Source organism: Phyllostomus hastatus, unplaced genomic scaffold (assembly GCF_019186645.2).
Source record: "Phyllostomus hastatus isolate PE091 unplaced genomic scaffold, TTU_PhHast_1.1 phas_contig_495, whole genome shotgun sequence".
NCBI classification, from domain to species: domain Eukaryota; kingdom Metazoa; phylum Chordata; class Mammalia; order Chiroptera; family Phyllostomidae; genus Phyllostomus; species Phyllostomus hastatus.
In genome coordinates, this window is record NW_025333895.1 from 8,216,513 (window position 1) to 8,234,949 (window position 18,437).

Here is an 18,437-nt window from a genome sequence, read left to right on the forward strand (position 1 = left end):
TGCCCGCAGCACGCCAGCCAGCAGGCCCGCCAGGAACAGGGCCACGGGCAGGCGGCGCACCACCCCCAGAAAACCCTCCCCTCCCGCCCCGGGGCCGACCGGGAAACGGCACCCACACCCGTCATCCCCTGGCTCCGGAGGTCTGTCTTCTCGGCCTGGGGAGAGCCCCCCTCAGCCGAACGACCCGGGGCCCGACTCAGATGGCCTCTGCCGGGGCCCGAGCGAGCACGGCGCAGAACGGCCACAGACACGCGGCCCGCCGGGGCCCTGCTGCCGGAGCCATGGGGCTGTGGTCGCCCACGGCACACAGGCACCCCTCCGCCCTGGACCCGTCCCCCCACCCCACGCAACCGGCATCAACTTCCACAGCGCCACACCTGCCCGTGCCACCTGGGCGCCCACCCGCCCGCCCGCACCTGCAGGCCTGCGAGCGCAGCAGGGTGGCCCGCTCCCACCGGGCACCGGCTCCCCCGGGACCCACTGCACTTCAGAGGCCCCGAGCCACCAGTGACCGCGACGACAGGGTGCACTCCGTCTCGTGCACGCGCTCGTCCCTGAGACAGCTGTACCCGCGGGGCCCGCCCCGAGCTCAGCAATGCGCTTATCTGCTGCACGACAAGAAGCAGAGCCTGCAGATCTCGGGCGCTGGCCACACGTAACTACCACGACCCTTCAGAGAAGGGACACGAGGGACCCCACGACTCCTCACGGACGTGACAGCTCCTCACGGGCATCAGGCCGCGACGTCACCGTCGACCCCCGGCGCCCCCCACACCTGCTTCCCGGCACGGACGCCGCACGGGGCGACGCACCTTCTTCCGGCCGTAGAGCAGCAGCTCTCGGAACCGCTCCGTCTCCTTCTCCCGGGAGCTGGCGGCGGCGGCCGGGCTGTCGGTGAGGAACGAGAGCTGGGCCTCCCCCGACTCCTCCTCCTCGGCCTGCTCCAGGGCCTCGTTCGTGAAGTCGATCAGGTTGGCCTCGTTGGGCGACTTCCCAGGAAGCCACACCGTCCTGTGGTCTTGCAGCAACAGCTCCGCAATGTCGGTGCCCACCACGGTCTGCAGGGCGGCAGGGCAGGGCGAACGAGGGGCTTCACGACGGCTGGGACTCCCCGCGGGCCCCGCTCAGCCGAGGACCCCGGCCGGTCTGCGCAGACGAGCACCCGGGCTGCCCCGGCACGGCCCGCCGCCCCCCGCCCGGGGCCAAGAGCGAGGTGGACAGACCGCAGAAACCCCCGACAGGCAGGCATGGTGGGCCTGAACCTCCCTTCGCCCCGAATGCATGCCCTGCTCGCCTCCCACACCCCCGAGTCCCCGCTGAGACGGCTCCCCGTGCCGGGCCCCGTGCCTGGGAGGCCCCAGGGCCCCCGAGACTTGGGGCCAAAGAGAGGCTCCTAAAGGCAGAACTGCACGCACCCCGTTCTGTCTGCACAACAGAATGATAAAGTTCCAGAGGAGATTTGCAGACTCTTTGTCAATTAAGTTCTCGTTCTGCAAACATTTTGTGGCTTTGTTCTGTGCAAAATTAATAACATCCACTTTATGGGTGTCGTCTCTGAAAGAAGAAGGACACTCAGGGACCGGCAGCAGGCGCAGCGGCGAGGCCTCCCTCAGCCACAGCCGCCAGACAGCCTCCCGGGCGCCCCGGCGGGACCTACTTGCCGAGCGGCCCCGGGAAGGTGCGCATCTCCTCCTGCTCCGGCAGGTGCTGCAGCAGCGTCTGCGGGGGGCGGGGCGGGGAGAGGGCGGCTCAGGGGCAGGCCCCGCCTCTGCCCGCCGCACCTGCTGCCCGGGGACGGCCCACCCCCACTGGGGAGACAAAGGCTCCATCCCGGGGCACGGCCGTGTCTGGATGGCCACAGTGACTTTCAAACCTCATTTTAAGCAGCGAGACCCGCCCCGGCCCCCTGAATGCTAAAGCAAGGCCCCGATACACGTGGGGCCACGAAACAGAGTGCCCCCTTCCCACCAGCCCCCGGGGCATCCCGGGCCCCGGCAGCCACAGGAGCATGAGGCGCCTTGAACCCATTTCCAAAAACCACCAACGAACGAGCATCCACAGCGGCCTCCCCTCAAAGTCCGAAACGCACGTGAAGGTGAGACATACAACCCAACAGAACGGGAGCATCTCGTCAGCTGGGGCCCCCAGGAGGAAACCCCTGCACGGCGGTTTCTCAGGCCGCGCCCCGGCCTCACCTCCATGCTGTGCACCTCCACCAGGGCCGGCTGCCCCTCCGAAGGCAGGTTCGGGATCACTTTGATGAGCTGGCCCCCGGGGCCGAACCTGGCGCAGACGTGAGGCACCGAGAACTTCTCAGGGGACGTGGGTCTCGAAGGAGCTGCGGCGGAAGGACACGCACAGCAAACAGCCCCGGTCAGTTCTGGGCGCGCCGGACCAGAGCGGCAGCTCGGGTGCCCAGGCGCCCACATGGCTGGGGCCACAGATGCAGTGGCTCTCAGCCAGAAGGCAAAACTGCTAACATCCCACGAAAAAGCACAACTTCAGCATGTGTTAGCAAAATGTTTAAACTATCAAAAACAAGAAACTAGCCCTGGCTGGTGTGGCTCAGTGGATAGAGCAGTGGCCTGCAAACCAAAGGGTTACTGGTTCGATTCCCAGTCAGGGCACATGACTGGGCTGCAGGCCAGGCCCCCAGTATGGGGCGCTCGAGAGGCAACCACACACTGATGTTTCTCCCTCTCTTTCTCCTACCCTTCCCCTCTTTCTGAAGTAAACAAACAACGTCTTTTTTAAAAAGGATAAGCTAGTCTCCAATCAGGGGTGTCCAACCTGTGGCTCTCGGGCCACATGCGGACCAGGACGCGTATGAACGCTGCCCAACACAAAATCGTAAGTTCCCTTGAAACACGATGAGATTTTTTTGTGATTATGTGTCACACTGTATTTAATGTGTGGCCCACGACTCTTCTTCTTCTTCACGTTGGCCACCTCTGGGTGTCTGTATTTTAAAAAGCTGCCCTGAACACCAGCCTGGAAGCCTGCGTCCCAGGAGGCAGAGCTCTCGGGACCCTCCGTGCCTCAGCCGCCGAGACAAGTGTCCCCGCACCCAGCGGAGGTGACCAAGTGCGACGTCACGGGCCAGAAAGGAGGGTTTCCCACTACAGTGCTGCTTTAAGAAGGGGAGTAGTGTTTACATGTATTTTTGTGGTTTTCAAGATACAGCACCTCAGAGGGACAACGGGACACATGTGACAAGTTGATGACAGCTTTTCTAGGGGAATTACAAGTCTCCTTGGCAGGCTGCTACCCATGTGGTCGGCCTGAGGCCCCGCGCAGGAACTGGGCGGGGAGCCTGCCCTCAGAGCCAGGCACGGGCACGTGCCGGGGCGGCTCTCAGGCCTGGGGGCCAGTCCGCAGCCAGAGGGGTGCTGCCAGCCCTGGGACAGCCGCCGCTGGGACGGGCACGCACGCCGGGCCCAGCTGTCCTCACCAACTCCCCCACCAACTCCCACCAGAGCTGCACCTCGCCCCCCACCCCCGCCCCCCTGTCTCACACCAGGCCTGCAAAGCCACCCTGCGGTGTGACCCGGTGCCCCGGCACCTGGGGGCGCCAGGGCCTCAACCACACACACCTTGCTCCACAGCGGGCCAGCCGGCGTCGGCAGGGTAGCCGTACTCCGAGAAGCCCTGCGTGCCGCTGAAGTTGCCGACGTAGGCGTCATAGGTGTAGTCCCCGTGGAAGGAGCCTGGCGGAGGCGGGGCCTCGTAAGGACCCGCAGTCACACCGCGACCTCTGTAGACCTGACTCTGGAGAACACAGAGCAGGTGAGACCTGGGGGCGCTGTCCGAGCTCGGGGTGGGGGGACTGCGTCCAGACAGGACCGTGTGGACGGAGGGGCGCCCGCCCGCCCGGCCCCCACCTGCTGCGAGTGGGCGCTGAAGCTGCTGTGGCGGCTGTGCACGCTGGGCGCGCTGCGCAGGCTCTGCGCCGAGTGCTCGCTGTGCACGCTGCGGCGGTCCGCGTCGTCCCCGTAGGGGTCCCTGTGGGGCTCGGGGTCGTCGTCGAAACTCCCCGTGAAGCGAGGGTCGTACTTCCAGGGGTCATCGTACCTCTCGGGCCTGGAGGGGCAGCGGGGCAGAGGCAGTAAGGGCTGCGAGCCCCACCCGGGACAAGTGACCGAGGACAAGGCCGTGCAAGGCCACGCCACTCCAGCCCCCGCCAGGCCCTCACTGCCCCACCCCGCCCCGCCCTCCTCCCTGGTCCTGACTCAAGAGGACCCTCGAGAGCCCACCCTCGAGGGGTCATCGTCCCCAAGTGCACGTCCAGGCCCCGCCTGCAGACTCGGAGGAGCACGCCACCAGCGCGTGGCCACCGGGCACACTTCCCGTGGACACCGGGAAGACAAGGTGCCCAGGGTGAGAGACGCCGGGAGACCTGGGCCGTGCCCTCTGTCAGACAGCGACCGGGACGCCAGCTGCTCCGCGGGGCCCCTGCACACAGCCGCAGCCCCCGGGTCGGCCACGGGCGCAGCTCTGACTTCTGCCCGACCTCCTCAGCAAGGGCGCACGACCCACCTGTCAGCGTAAGCGTAGCCATCCTTCCTGTACAGGTCGTAGTCGGCATCGTACCAGTAACCGCGGTCGTAGGAGCGGGGGTCCCTGAACCTGGAGCCGTAGGGGTACCGGTCCCAGCGACCCGGCTCTGCGAGCGAGGGAGTGCCGGGTTAGCCCGCACGCACGCTCGCACGGGAGGCGGCGCCCCGCGCTCCCCGGAGGGCCACAGCGCCCAGCACTGGCGCGTGCTCGCGGGCTCCCCGAGGCACCAGACTTTCCTCCCGGAAGTCGGCACAACCCCGGGGTGCTAACCGAGGCACCGGTGTCCCGGCTGAGCCCTGCCGGCGTGTCCAAGACCTGAGGCCACTGGCTGTCCCTCTCTCCACGCGTGCACGGTCGGACAGGAAAGGGCACCTGCTGTGTGACACCCGCTCGAGCTGTGGCTCAGAGCCGTCACCTCTAACAGTCAATCCCGCAACAACACGTTCCACACACCTCTCTTCTGACGCGGTCCACAACGCCTCAAGAAACTCTCAAAACTAAAAGACTACTTTGAAAAACACCAGTAACTGTGGCTCAGTGGACTGAGTATTGGCCTGCGAACTGGAGGGTCACGAGTTCGATCCCCGGTCAGGGCACATGCCTGGGTTGCAGGCTGGGTCCCCAGTGGGGGCATGTGAGAGGCAACCATGTATTTCTCACACATCAGAAAAAAGCAAAACAGACCAGTGGCGTTCAAATAAACCGGACGCACCACTTCTGGCGAGTGTGAGCGGAGCTGCTGCTGACGGTGACGCAGGGAAGCAGAGGCCCGTCAGCGGAGGGCGGCGGCTGTGCGGGACCCTGCTCTGCACTGAGCACAGGGCCTCGCCCAGCAGAAGCCACAGCCGGGCTCGGGGACATGTGGCCGTGAGGCACACCCTGCCTGATAGTGAGGGGACATGCCTGCGCCCCCCATGCCAGAGCCACAGCCCCGCGTGCCACGGAGCACAGCAGACGTGGCTCGTGCCACGGAGGAGCTGCTTTCGAGTTTTGTTTAGTTTACAAACAAGGCAGCTCCAGGACTCCTGGTATGACGCTTTGCTAAAAAACCAAAGAAAACTGCAAATGTGACAAACACACATTAATGCCGTAACTAAGGTGCAACCTCCAAACAGGAAGCAGCAACAGGAGCACGTCCCGACGCAGGCGACCTGGGCTTCTGCACGACGCCAGAGACGAGAGGAAGGGACGCCCCCAAGGGCCCCCGGGGCCCCGAGTGCAGTGCCGCCCCGCTGCCCGGGGCCCGCGGGCGCCGGCGGGCCGCTCTACGCACCTCCGTAGTCGTACTGGCCGCAGTAGTAGCTGGCGTAGTCGCTCTGGCTGCTCCACCCACGTCTGGAGTCCGAGTGGCCTTCGGGGTGCCCTTGCCTGAAAACACACCGAGGTCCCCGACACGTCACCTGCTGCGGAGAGGTGCGGCGGGGCGGCCGTCCCACGGGCGCCCAGAGCGACAGGCGCTCTGAAAGCCCTGGGTGGTGGGCAGGTGGGGCCAGAGGCCCCAGTGCACGCGGCAACGAGCTTGTGGCTCCTCGTTTCTCCCTGACGGCCACCGTGAGCGTGCCGGCACCGGAGGGCCTGTGTTCCCCACGCTGTCGCCCCGGGGGAGCAGGACGGAGACAGCTCCTCGGGGAGCGGCCGGCAGACGCAGCCGAGGCCCAGGGCCCGGCTGGAGACCGACCTAATGACCCGCCGCACAGACTGCGCCCGAGTGTCCTCTGAGCGGCCACGGCGCACCGGCCCCGGCAGCCGCCCCCCCCGCCCCCGCCCGAGCTGAGCGGTGGGGGCCTCGAGGGGCGAGCCTGACCCTGGCTCCCGTCACAGGGAGGGCGGGGCTTGGGGAGATGAGACATCAGATCTGGGCCACTGAGGTTCCCAGAGGGGCTTAAAGACATTTTGTTTTCTGACGGCAGGCTTCGGGCAGTGTTTGATTTTTAAAACAAACTTCCCTCCCGTCTCACTCAGCTGAGCCTGGGGCTTGGCCTGCACAGCTCCTGGGAGGCAGTGCCCGGGCCTCCGCCCAGCACCTGCCCCTGCCCTCCGCCCAGCACCTGCCCCTGCCCCTGCCCCACCCCTGGGGCACTCCCGGACTCGTGCCTCCTCGCTCTGCAAACCCTGCGCCCGTCGGGGACGGCGGTCACAGAGAGGAAAGGCCACGCTCGCCTCCAGCAGTTCCCGCAGGGGCGGGTCACCTAGTTCACCACGAGAACGAGGAGCCCACGCCAACCGTCCCGTGGAAACGCCCGCGCACCCCCCACCAGAGCCAGGCACGAGGGAGAGGCTCGCCCCCAGCACTGCCACCAGGAGCTGGGGACACGGCGGGCGAGGTGACGAACCTCCCGCAGAGCCGCCAGCCTGGGGGGGGGGCGCCGTGCTGCCGTGCACGCGGCTGAACGAGGGGAAGCCGGGACGGTCCGCTGCGCCCCAGCTCCACCCGCGCCTGCGCTCCCCGGCCTCACGGGAGTCCCAGACGACACCCGCCCCTGCTCCCGCTGCATCGGATCACTTCCGGGGGAGAGGGCGGCACCGGGGCACCGAGACCCGGGGCTTCTCGCACACAGCACCTGGGGCTCGGGCCACACGCAGCTCAGCAAGCCCCTTGGCAGCACGGACAGAGGTCAGTGGACGGCAAAGGCTCACCGGCAAGCACCGGGCGCCCCAAGACCAGCAGCCGGAAGCCCCACTTCCGAAAGGTGGCGCGCCTACCAGGTCTGTGACAGCAACCGGGCCTCCCCTGTCCCACGTGTGAGGAGCCACGGACCCTGCGGCAACACCCACACCTACGAGATGTCACCCAGCCAGGTGAGGCTCCGGAGGGCGGGCAGAGCCAGCGCGATGGCAGCCGCCCCCCATCCCGACCCCCCAACCCGAGCGGAGGACCCTGACCGCGGTGCCCTCACTCGGCAGGGGCGCGGCGCCGGGACCCGCAGCACCCCGGTCAGGAACCTCGGACCCGAGCCAGAGTCCGCGCGAGCATGCAGCACAGCGACACCGGGGTCTCCGGCACGGGAGGCCGCGGTGGCGGAAAAACACGGGCTCTCAGGCCCAGCACGCCGGCTGCACTCGGGCCGGAGCCGGCCCGGCCGGAGCACCCAGGACTCTGTGACCTGTGGGGGCCGCGGCCTGGGCCCCGCCCCCCAAGCCGGCATTCAGTTGGCGAGCCTCCAGAGCGGGACCGTGGCCTGGGCCGGGGCGAGCCTCGCTCGAGGACAGCGGGGCTGGCCCAGGGGCCCTGCACAGGGTCGGGCCCGGCTCGGTGCGGGCTGTCGGCACGGCAGTGTGCGTGCCTCCACTTGCAGAGGCACCTCACAGCCCATCCACATGGGCAGAGCAACACAGCTGGCCCGTGTGCCCCTCCACACGCACGGTCTTCTCCAACCACGAGGTTCCCACCGCAGCCGGCAGCGCCCGCACCACTCACCTGGCAGACGGCCGGTCTGAGCAGTGGCTCGCCCGGGAGCTGGGCCGCTCGGGCTCCGGATAGCGGTAGTTGTCGGCGTAGGTGTGGGCCGCACTCTCGTAGGACCTGTACCTGGGCTCGTAAAAGCTGTAGACGTCCTGCCAGGGGAGAGGTTTGCACAGTGTCAGCCAGCCGCCGGGGGCCTGCCCGCCGAGCAGAGGGAGCACAGCTCTCTGCGGTGCAGGTGCCGCTCGCCCGGGCGAGGGACACGAGGGCTTCCCTGTGCAAAACAGAAAACCAACATGCCCTGCCTGGCGTGGCTCCGTGGATCGAGTGCTGGCCTGAGAACCAAAGGGTCACCCGTTCGGTGCCCGGTCAGGGCACATGCCTGGGTTGTGGGCCAGGCCCAGTAAGGAGTGCACAAGAGGCAACTATACGTGGGTGTTTTTCTCCCTTTTTCTCCCTCCCTTCCCCTCTTAAAATAAATAAAATCTTAAAAAAAAGAAAAGATGCCCCTAGTGGCCTTTTCTGGGCCCTTGAGAGAGCGTAACTTCCACGAGGCCCCTCTGGGGACCTGGGGCTGGCAGGTGTCAGTGGCCAGAGGTGTCACACACAGAGACACTCAGGGCCGCGCCTCCCACCACCCAGCCTGGCTCTGCCCCAGCCCGCGGACCACAAGGCCCCCAGCCGGGCTGCCTGCTCCGCCCTGCCTGCCGTGGGTCAGCAGCATCGACCTCCCTGGTCCACGACCTCGCTGCCTCGGCTGCGCTCCAGCACCGCCAGGCCCGGACAGAGGTAAGGAGCAGCAGGCGATAATCACACACGCCCACTTGGACCCGCTTTTCCAAACACACGCAGGGCTAGGTGGAGCCCAGCTGAAACGCCCGCGAGCCCGCCGCACGAGGGAAGCGGCCAAGGGACTTCTGAGTGGCGGCGGGGGCCCCCCGCGGCCCCCGCCCCGTCCCTGGGGCTCCCCCGGCCCGGGAGGAGCCCACGACGTTTCACCCTCCTCACTGCTTCCCTGGGTGGCCTGCCACGCCCAACTTCTCTCACTTCTCCTGCGAAGGAGGAGTTCAAGAGACCGCAGTTTCCCCGCAGCCTCTCAGGTTTCTGACCTCACCACCACACACAGGCGCCAGGCAGCTCTCCACCCCACTCAGAGCCCGAGGTCTGCAGGCCGCCCAGCGGCGTGGCGGGGAGCCTGGGGCTGGGGCGCCGCATGGGAACTGGTGTCTCCGCCATGCCACGTGCTAACGCGTGGCGCGGGCGAGCCTGGCAGAGCGGTGGGGGTGGGAGCGCCACTCTCACCAACGGCCCGCAGGGCCGGGGTCCTGCCCGGAGGCGGGCGCCCTGCGGCGCTTCTGCCCCGACAGACCCTGCCGAGGGGCGTGAGGGGAGCCCGCTGGTCCCAGGGCCGGCAGCCCAGGCGCGCCCCTACCTGGTAGAAAAGCGGGGCGGCGCCGGGGTCCGGCGGGTACGGGGAGGGGTGCTGAGCCTGGAAGCTGTCGTACGAGGATCTGTAGAAATAGTACGACAACGGGTCCGGGGGCGGGGGCGGCGCCCACTGCGGGCCCGGCGGCGCGACGGCCGGGCTCGGGCTGCCGGACACGAGCGATGCGCTGGAGGACCGAGGCGGCCGAGGAAGCGGCTGCGGGGCTGGGTCGGCTGGGGCCGGGCTTGCGGCGTCTGGGGGCCGTCCTCGCAGTGGCAGGCTTTCTGGGTCTGAGGGTGCCAAGGGTGCCGCTCCGGGCCCTTGCGGGGGTGGGGGGGCCGGACCCTGCTGGACTCTCTCCGGGCCACGCTGCTCCTGAGCCCCTTGTGCCACCTGTTGGTAGAAACGGGCCGGGTCACGCACCCCAGGCCCGGGCGCTCCGGGGTGACTGGGGGCGGTCAGCTGATGAGAGGCTGGGCCTCCGGAAGGGGACGGGCTACACAGTCTTACGGGATGCTCTAGAGTCCTATTCAACGTGAAGTCCAGGGCTCCTGGGGTCTCCTCCCGGCCACCAGGGCGCTCTGCCTTGTCACCATGCGGCCCCAGGGCGGTGTCTGCGGGCGACACCAGCACAAAGCCTGCGCTCCCGGCAGCGCTGCTAGCCAGCTCCGGAAGAGCGTTCCCCGCCTCCTGTGTCTTCTGGCCTTCCGGAAGCGAGTTCCTGGGGGTTGGACGAGACGGTGATGGAACTAGCAAATCAGCAGGCTGAGTGGAGACCACTTCAGAAGCACCAGAGGCTTGTGGGAAACTGCTCTGGGCGAGACCGTCAGGCAGAGGCGCGCAGACGAGCCCGCTGGCTGGCACCCCGGGCAGAGGCGCGGCTTCTCCGGAATCAGCCCCGGCGGCCCGGCTGCCCTCGGCAGGCCTGTCCCCAGCCCGAGCCTCCCTCCGGGACGGAGCCTTCTCGTTAGCACTCGACAAGGACGCCGGGAAATGAACGGGCTGAGCCAGACTGGAGCTCCGGTCAGGCTGAGCGATCAAGACCGGTTGGTTCTGCAAAGACTCAGTGGGCGGCGAGGACAGCAGACTGGCATAACCAGACCTGGCCTGCGGCGGGAGGGCCTCTTCTTCCCCCATCTTGGGAGGGTTCTCGAGGTTCTCGGAGGCGCCGATGCTGTCCCCACCCTGCAGAGGGGGCAGGCAGCCCGGCCGCCGGGGCGGCTGACCAGGCACCCCCTCGTCCGGAGGCTGAATCACATCCGACGGCGGAGGCCTCCCGGGCACGTGAAGCGCAGGGGCGGCGGGGGCTAGCAGGACGTTGCCCCCGAAGTCCGGCAGCTCGTTCTGCGCCCACAGAGTCGTGGCTGGGCTCTCGCACTTCACGGCCCCTTGGGCCCGGCCGGAGGGTCTCTTCTCAGGGGTCAGCAGCACGGTCTCCAGGGGCGGCCCCCCGGGGTGCAGAAGCCCACGACCGGCCTCGGCGGGGGTGGTGGGAGGCAGAGGACAGGCCCGGGGCGGGAGGAGGGTCTCCATGTTGTCCGGCGGCTGTTCCAGGTTGCCTGGGCAGGCATCGGGCGGGGCGGCGGCCGGCCCCCGCGTCTGAGGGGTGGGGGCCGCCTTCACCTCCCCCACCACGTTGGCGCGGTCCGCCTCCACTGGCTTTACTCCAACGAGGTGGGACCTCACTGGCTCAAAAGAGCTGTTTGCACTCGTCTGAAACACCCCTGTAGGTTTGGGGGGACTCGGGGTCAAGGGCTGGGGCAGGCTGCTGCGGTGACCGGGGCTCCCGAGGGTCTGGTCCGTCTCGCCCCCCACGGGAGAAGAGTCTATCTGCTTAAAGAAGCTCCCGGGAGTCTCGTCCTCGGGCTCCCCAGCTTCCTGCTGGGTGAAGGTGCCCAGGTCCTGCGGCCTGGCGGCTCCGGGCCCGCTCCGGCGGCTCCTGCCGCTGTAACCGGACGACACGCTGTCCGACCGCACAGGGTGCGGCGGCCCGTCCAGGGCCTCGAGATTCGAGCCCCCGCCTCCAATGTGGCCCGCGGCGCCGAGCCTGGGGGCCGCAGGCCCGGGAAGGGGCCCGTATCTGAGCTGATCGCCCGGGGAGAAAGCACCCAAACCTGGGGGCTCACTTGGGAGAACCTCCTGGTTCTGAGCAAACTCCAAGTTCTCCGCATTCTCGCAGTGAGAGCCCCCGGCGTCGCGAGGCCCGGCGCCCGCCACGTCGCCCCACAGATCCACGGCCGGGTTCCGGGCAGGCGGCTTATCGTGCTGGGTGCCCACGGACCAAGGGAAGTAAGGCTGCGGGTCTCCTCCCTGCTGTGCGGTCTCGCTGCACGGGCCTCTGAGAAAGGCCGGGTAAGCGCTGCCCGCACCACCGTGCACAGGGGGCGGGCCCAGGCCAGGGCCGGGGAAGACACCGGCCCCGCCGGACTGAGCAGTGGAGCCCGTGTGTTCAGACGAGAGGGTCTCCTCGTTTTCCGTCTCTCCCCCTTGGAAAAACATGGCGAGCGCGCCCGAGTTGGCAAGGCCTCCCGGGCTGCCTCCCTGAGCAAAGGGATTCACGAGAGCAGGGTCTGCCGCCGGGTCCTTATGCACCCTGGGGCTCGGCCCGGCCTCCCAGCCGGCCCGAGGGTTCCCCGCGCTGGGGTGCGGCCTGAGTGCGCCGTCAAGGTCGAAGTTCCTCACTGAGTGGTTCCCACTCTGCACGTAGGCCGTCTCCCCTCTCCCGTCACCAGCTGAGGGCCCTGCGATGGGGGGGTCGTGCTGCTCGCGGTCAGGACCCTGAGGTAGGCTGGACGGGGCAGGGAAGTGGGACATGCCGGACGCCTGGGGCACCGCATTCGGAAAAAGCCCTTCTGGGCAGGGCCGGTAGTGCTGGCCCGAGGCCTCTGGGCCTGCGTGCATGGGCCCCCACTGCCCGGGCATGTGCTGGCGAGGCTGAGAGAAGAAAGGGGGGCCCGCAGCGCTGCTGTGGGGGTTCTGCCCGCTCGGGGGCCTGTCGGGCCCAGGCACGCCCCCACGCAGAGGGCCCCCATACGGAGCGTCCGGACCCGCTGCTGGAATGTACTGGGCCTGAGCGTGGTGCTCGGGGCTGGACACGACCTCAGCCCTCCTGCTCATCTCGGGCCCGGGGGGCGCTGGGGGAGTCAGCCCGCTGGCAAAGGGACTTGGCCCTGGCCGGGGCTGGGACAGAGGTCTCGGCAGGAGCTCGCGTGGTCCTTGGCAGCTGTCCTCGGCATTTGAGTGCGGCACCGGCAGACCGGGGTGCTGAAGGAGAGCCGGTGGGGCCGGGGCTGGCACGGCGCCCTGCTGCACCTGTCTGCTGAACGCGAACGGGTCCGTCACCGGCTGCAGCGGGCGAGCCGCTGCGGCTCCTGGGGCGCCTGCAGGCGCCGGTCTCCGGTACGAGCCGCTGGGCCACAGCACATTCGGGGGGCTCCCCGCCGGAGGCGGCCCCACCACACTGGGTGGGACAGCCTGTGGCGGCGGCTGCATGGCCGAGCTCTTGTCCAGTTAGATGCTGCTTATGGAGAGAAGCAGGATCGAGGTTTTCCTAGATTTGAGCTGAAAAAGAAAGAGAAAAAGAGAAAATTGGCATAAAATCCACAAATTCAAGGTCCTGGCTGCGATCAGGAAAACGAAGGAGCAGGAAACAGCCAGACGGTGGTTCCACGGAGGGCTCATCTGCCCCCCCCCCCCCACTCCAGGGAGGCCAACCGTCCGGGGCAGGGGTCCTGACGGAGCAGGGCCAGGCGCTGCTGCGCTGGGCGTGTGCGGGACTCTGGACACACCGCTGCCGCTCTCTGAGGCACAGCTACACAATTCAGCGAAGGACCCACCAGAGGGCCGCCGCCTGCTAATGCCCTCACCGAGCCGGCGGGTGCGAGCAGAGCCTGCCTGTCTGATTTACTACCAGCGACAGGGTCCCTCTTCCTGTGACTTGTCACCAGACCCAGAGAGTGCCAGCTCCTCTACTGAGGCTGTGCACCACACTTTCCACGCACGTAACTTTAAATCTCGAAAAGAAAATCAAAGTCTAAAACGGGCTCTTCTGTTTTCCTTCGTGAAAGAGCAGTACAGAGTGATACAATGGCTCCATCTCCAGGCCTCTCCCCAGCGCGTAAAATGGCCCGCTTTCCTGCATGGGGGCCGGCTGCGCGCCAACAGGGAAACCAGGTCCTCCACCACGTGCCGGGGCTGCAAAGCCAGGCCCGGTAAAGCCCAGGCCAAGCAGAGCAGCTGTAAAGTTGACCAAGGGGCTTGATGCAAACCTTCTCTTAACAGGCAGAGTTACGGAAACAAAGGGGTGCCCTGGCTGGGTTGCTCAGTGGGTTAGAGCATCATCCCAATACGCCAAGGTTGTAGGTTGGATCCCCGGTCAGGGCACATATGAAGATCAACCCACGAATGCATCAATAAGTGGAACAACATATCAACGTTTCTTTCTCTCTCCCTTCCTCTAAGAATCAATTTTTTAAGTCCTAGAAACAACAACACAGGAGCAAAAATCCTCTCCACAGTGTTTTCGTTGTTGTTCGTTAGTAAAATACGTTAAGTGTGGTCCTAACGGTTACCTTGCACTCCCAAGGCAAAGTCCGAGTTCCATCTCCCTGGAAAGCCCTCTCCTCTGCATCAGCCCCCACCTCCCCCGGCGCTGCCCGCGCAACCAGGCCCGACTGAGCCAGCGGGGGAAAGCGGCCATGGGGGGAGGCAAGGGGGGTGGGCTCTGCAGACCCAGCCACGTTCCTGCAGACATGCGGTGACTTTGTTCTCGGAAGCCCTCCCAACGCCCAGGTGAAGAAAACACGGACTAGTGCACTGTAAGTAAAGGGTTCACAGATGCAGTTGCTGCCCCCACCTGAACACCAGTCTGGGGCACCTACCAACTCACTACCATCACCGCCCGCACTGCTGCCCCTGGCCGACAGGGAACCCTTTCCGCGCGACAAGCACTTTGAAAGCCACTCGGATTCAGTCGGCTGTGTACTGGGAACAGCACCAGGCACTTCATGTGGTTCTTTGCCGCCATTTCAAAATAAAGGACATTCACCGCTCAGCTTCGTGGGGACTGAGGGTAGAACCACCGGAGCCTCCTCCACTTACGGTGAAACGCACACAGGGCGTCTCCCGGGACATGCCCTCCTCCTCCTCCTCCTCCTCCTCGGGAGCTTCAGCGGAGACCCTCGCCCCCCCTGAGCAGACCCCCCCGCCCAGCAGACGTGAGAAGGTAAGTACAGAGCGCAGGCCCGGAGGGAGTCTGTCAGGCGCCACCTGGGGAGGGGGCGGGGCAGGACCGGGCCCAGCCCGGCAGCCCGGCAGCCCGGCAGCTCCGGCACACGGCTGCCTTCAGCAGCCCAGCGAGCGGCAGCGTGCGGTGAGGTCTTGGGTCCCTTCGGCGTCTAAGGTTAGGAAACCCTGCTCTCGGGGGGTGCGGGGGCTGCCCTACGCCCGCCCCACTGTCCAACAGGGAAACCTCATCAGCCCTGAATGCCGCAGGCATACACCTAGACGGTTTCCTGCAGAACACGTTCAGGTCACTTTCTCAACTCCTGGACCGGGAGGCACACACCACCACGCTCCACAGAGCAGCACCCCCCGCTCCCCACGCCGCCCCAACCGAGAACTTCCTAGCAACACACCCATGTCATCTGGAACGACCTTGAAGTACCTCATCCGTCTGATCTCTTCTCTCCGTTCCCCGGCAGAAAACCACGCAGCCGCACATGGGTCGTCCCCTGACCGCGGGGAGCTTCCCTCTGTCCGGGGCCACCCTGCAGCCTCAGGCCTCTGGCTCTACAAGGCGGTTTCGAGGAGGCCAGCTGACCCTAAAGGCATGTTGCTCGCAAACCCAGCTCCTCACTTAAGCTGCACGTACCTGTGTGAAACACCTACGCTTGACCTAGTTTCAACGTAACTTCCTGGCCACTGCCCTGAGACGGTCACGGCAGAGCCCCCCCCCCTGCCCCCCAGCCGCTGCCCCCAGCTGTGTGGAAACCGACAGGACTGCGAAGGAGCACCTGAGCCCACCCCTCCGCCCACAGCCGCCCCCGGGCTGCAGTCCCTGCCAGGCTGTGGGACGCTGGACCCAGGGACACCACAAACTCCCACTGTCCTGAGTCCTCGGTCCAGAGTCAAACACAGCCGGGCGCTCAAGGGAAAGAGAAGGGGTCTGCGCACTGCCGAAAACGACGAGGACCCGAGAGGCCGCTCAGGAAGGAGCCTGCTCAAGTTCACACGGACACTGCCCCGAAGCACAGTGGGCACCACCTTCAGACCTGCGGCGGTGACTGCTGTCGAAGGTGGATGAGTCACAGAAGAGGTCACCTGCTCTGCCTCCGCCTTATCTCGGGGAGAGGGCAGCGCCCAAGACCCTACAGAAGCGCAGGAACGCCAACTGCGGGGGGGGGCGGGGGCGGTGGCTTGTGCTCGAACTCACAGCGGTCTCGCTCTAGAGCCGCACTCGCCACAGAGGGGACGGGAAAGACCTCTCTGGCTCAGCACCTGCAGCCGGTGCATCGAAAACCAAGCCCTAACAAACCACTCACGCCCAACCTCCAAGCCGCTTAAAGGTGAAGGGGCAAAGCTGGTTGTAAACGGCTGGGGCGCATCCAGGCGCTCCACTGCGACCCCTTCATCACAGGGAGGGCACAGCTGGCTCATATGCAACCCCTCAGCCTTGATATAAACCCCTGGCGCTCGACCTCCGCTGCAACAGCCTGGCCGCCTTGCCGCGGAATTACCACGGGCGACAGCAGTGCCACTCCGCGGTGCAAGCGGAAAGCCGTCTCACAACCTGCCGAGCTCCGTAGAAATCTTCCAACCAATGAGCACAAGGCGGCGTCAGGGCCTTCGAGGCAAAGGGCATGCTAAGAAATGTCCTAAGCGCTCGCACTCTTCCTTTAAAAAGTTGCAGGTCTGGCCTATCTTCCAGCCACTCCAACAAGACCCCACGCCGAGGCCGCCACAGCTAAGACAAGTGTCAGCACAGCTGAGAAGACAGGCACTTGTCAAGGACGCGGCCGCACGCGTGGGGTCCGCGTCCGTCTGACCGACGGGGGACGAAGTGCGGACTGGGGCCGGCGCGCGGCAGCACGGCTCCCCGGCCCACCCGGCGACCCCGACAACCCTCCTGCGGCACCCCGGAAACGCACAGCCCGCTCGGGGCTGGGCCTGCTCTACCCGCCCGCCTCCCTCCACCCTGACCCCGGCCCTCACCGGCGCGCCTCAGGGGGGCTGGGGCCCTCACCGGCTCCCGCCCGGCGCCTCGGGAATCCCAGGTGCCGGACGCTCAGGAGCCGCGGGCGGAAGCCGGCAGGGCGGTTAAGACGAGCGCAGATACGGCAGCCGCTGCAGCCATCTTAGTATATCCGGCTCCGGTGCCCGCGGCCGCAGCGCCGCCGACGTGTCCGGCCGCGACGTCAGCGCACGCCACGCCCGCCCGCCACGCCAGCCAGCCCCGCCCCTCGCAGCTGTTCTCCAGACGCTCCGCCCCGCCCTCGCCCCACCCCGTACATTAGCCACGCCCCTCGCCGCTGCTCAGGTGACGCTCCGTCTCGCCCCTCTCCCGCGCCCTTCACCGCACATCCCTCCTTTCCGCTCCTTGGCCCCGCCCATTGACCCCGCCTCTTGCTCACATCCTCCCTTGGCCTACCCTTGGCCCCGCCCCCGCCTGCGTCCAATCCTTCACTGCCGCATCCATCGGCCAGGCCGTCCTTCAACGCCCCATCTCTTAGTGCCGCCCCTTAGCCCCGCCCTCTGCCTCGTCCAGTCCTTCAACACCCATCCCTCGGCCCCGCCCCTCGCCCACCTGCCCGGCAGGGCGCTCGGGGGCCACCCCGGGACGGTTCCCGGGTTACGCCGGTCCTTTCTCGCAGCCGTTTCTTGTCTTACGATGTGAGAAGAGTACGAATTCCTCAATCAGACTCAAGTGTAGAGCCAGTCTTGACTGTCCGATGCCAGCAGGTGCATCCGCCGAGAACAGCTACTGCTGAGCCGAGAAGCCGAGCGGCGCCCTGGCGCAGGCGCGTTCCTCCCATTTGGTCGTTGGACGCAAGGCTGGAAGAGGGGCGGGAGGCGACTGCGCATGCACCGACCTCTGCTGTAGAGTGCGCTTGCGCACCTCCCGGGGGGTGGGGACGGTTGCCTGGTGATGGCTGTTTGCGTCCTGGGTTTCCAGTTTTGCCCGCGAAATCGGTTTCCATTCACACCTCGCTCTCGGGAAGCAATGCCCGTCTGCTCCCCAGAACCGTGGAAGGGGCAGGTGTCGCCGGCCACCAGTCCAGAGGCCGCCGTCGAAGCCCTACTGCCCGCCTCTGCGCGCCTCGGGGGTCGTCCTGTCGGCTCTCAACCGCGCCGCCCCCCTCGCCCAGGTCCCCTCCTCGCCAGCTCGGCAGTCACCTCCGCTGGCCCCTCTGCGCCTGTCCCATGCGCACACTCCGAACGGTCCTCTCCCTCTGCCTGGCGCTAGGCGCGCGGTCTCCAGCCCCTCTCGTCTGCCCTGATACCCCTGGACGGCCCAGTCAGGTCCCCTAAACTGCGGAGCCCCGTGGACGGAGCCTCCAACAGTTGTTGAGTGGTTATTTGTGTTGAATGGGCGCGACCCCCACGGTACCGAGCGACAGGCTAGGCTGCTGGAACCCGGTCTCCTGCCCCTCCCCCGGGCTGCTGCCTCATCCTGGCACCCGCCCAGCAGGCGCCATCAGAGCCCACGTGTGCAGGGTCTTAGGGAAGAAAGGGGTGGTGCCATTTGTGGCTTCCCTTTCCCGGTGAGAAGAGGGAGGCCAGGCCCACTCACCTGCACACCTGCCGGGCAGCAGTGGGGAAGAGCAGCAGCCCACACCCCTTGACCCGCTCCTTCCAGAAGGTAGGCAGGGTGACATCGCCTGGTGGCCGAGCTGTCATTGGTGGCTGCTGCTACCTCGACAGTGGCTGAGGTGCAGGCCCTGGGGTGTGAAGGCACCCTGGTCCCCAGTGGGACCCAGGGGCCGGGGAAGAGGGAAGGAGTGTGGTTCAGCTATTCGTTTGCTGTGACCTGGCCAGGGAGCAGCCACGCCG

At 66.8% G+C, this 18,437-nt stretch overlaps 1 protein-coding gene across 6 annotated transcripts in view; it reads right to left on the minus strand.

Annotated features, from left to right (window-relative positions):
• SEC16A (SEC16 homolog A, endoplasmic reticulum export factor) overlaps window positions 1-17,418 on the minus strand; it is a 29,417-nt gene extending 11,999 nt beyond the window's left edge. For 2 of the 6 annotated variants that reach the window (XM_045845869.1, XM_045845865.1), the window contains exons 1-11: window positions 16,599-16,802; window positions 9,393-12,947; window positions 7,976-8,112; window positions 5,831-5,925; window positions 4,537-4,663; window positions 3,882-4,080; window positions 3,594-3,768; window positions 2,196-2,338; window positions 1,658-1,719; window positions 1,416-1,554; window positions 813-1,058 (exon numbers count right to left, since the gene is read on the minus strand). In XM_045845869.1, coding sequence (XP_045701825.1) covers window positions 813-1,058; window positions 1,416-1,554; window positions 1,658-1,719; window positions 2,196-2,338; window positions 3,594-3,768; window positions 3,882-4,080; window positions 4,537-4,663; window positions 5,831-5,925; window positions 7,976-8,112; window positions 9,393-12,878 — 4,809 coding nt within the window. In that variant the 5' untranslated portion in view covers window positions 12,879-12,947; window positions 16,599-16,802. Of the gene's footprint in view, window positions 1-812; window positions 1,059-1,415; window positions 1,555-1,657; window positions 1,720-2,195; window positions 2,339-3,593; window positions 3,769-3,881; window positions 4,081-4,536; window positions 4,664-5,830; window positions 5,926-7,975; window positions 8,113-9,392; window positions 12,948-16,598; window positions 16,803-17,190 lie in introns of those variants that run through there. The other 4 variants (XM_045845871.1, XM_045845870.1, XM_045845866.1 and 1 more) reach the window with 4 other exon arrangements.
• Window positions 17,419-18,437: the final 1,019 nt, after the last annotated feature.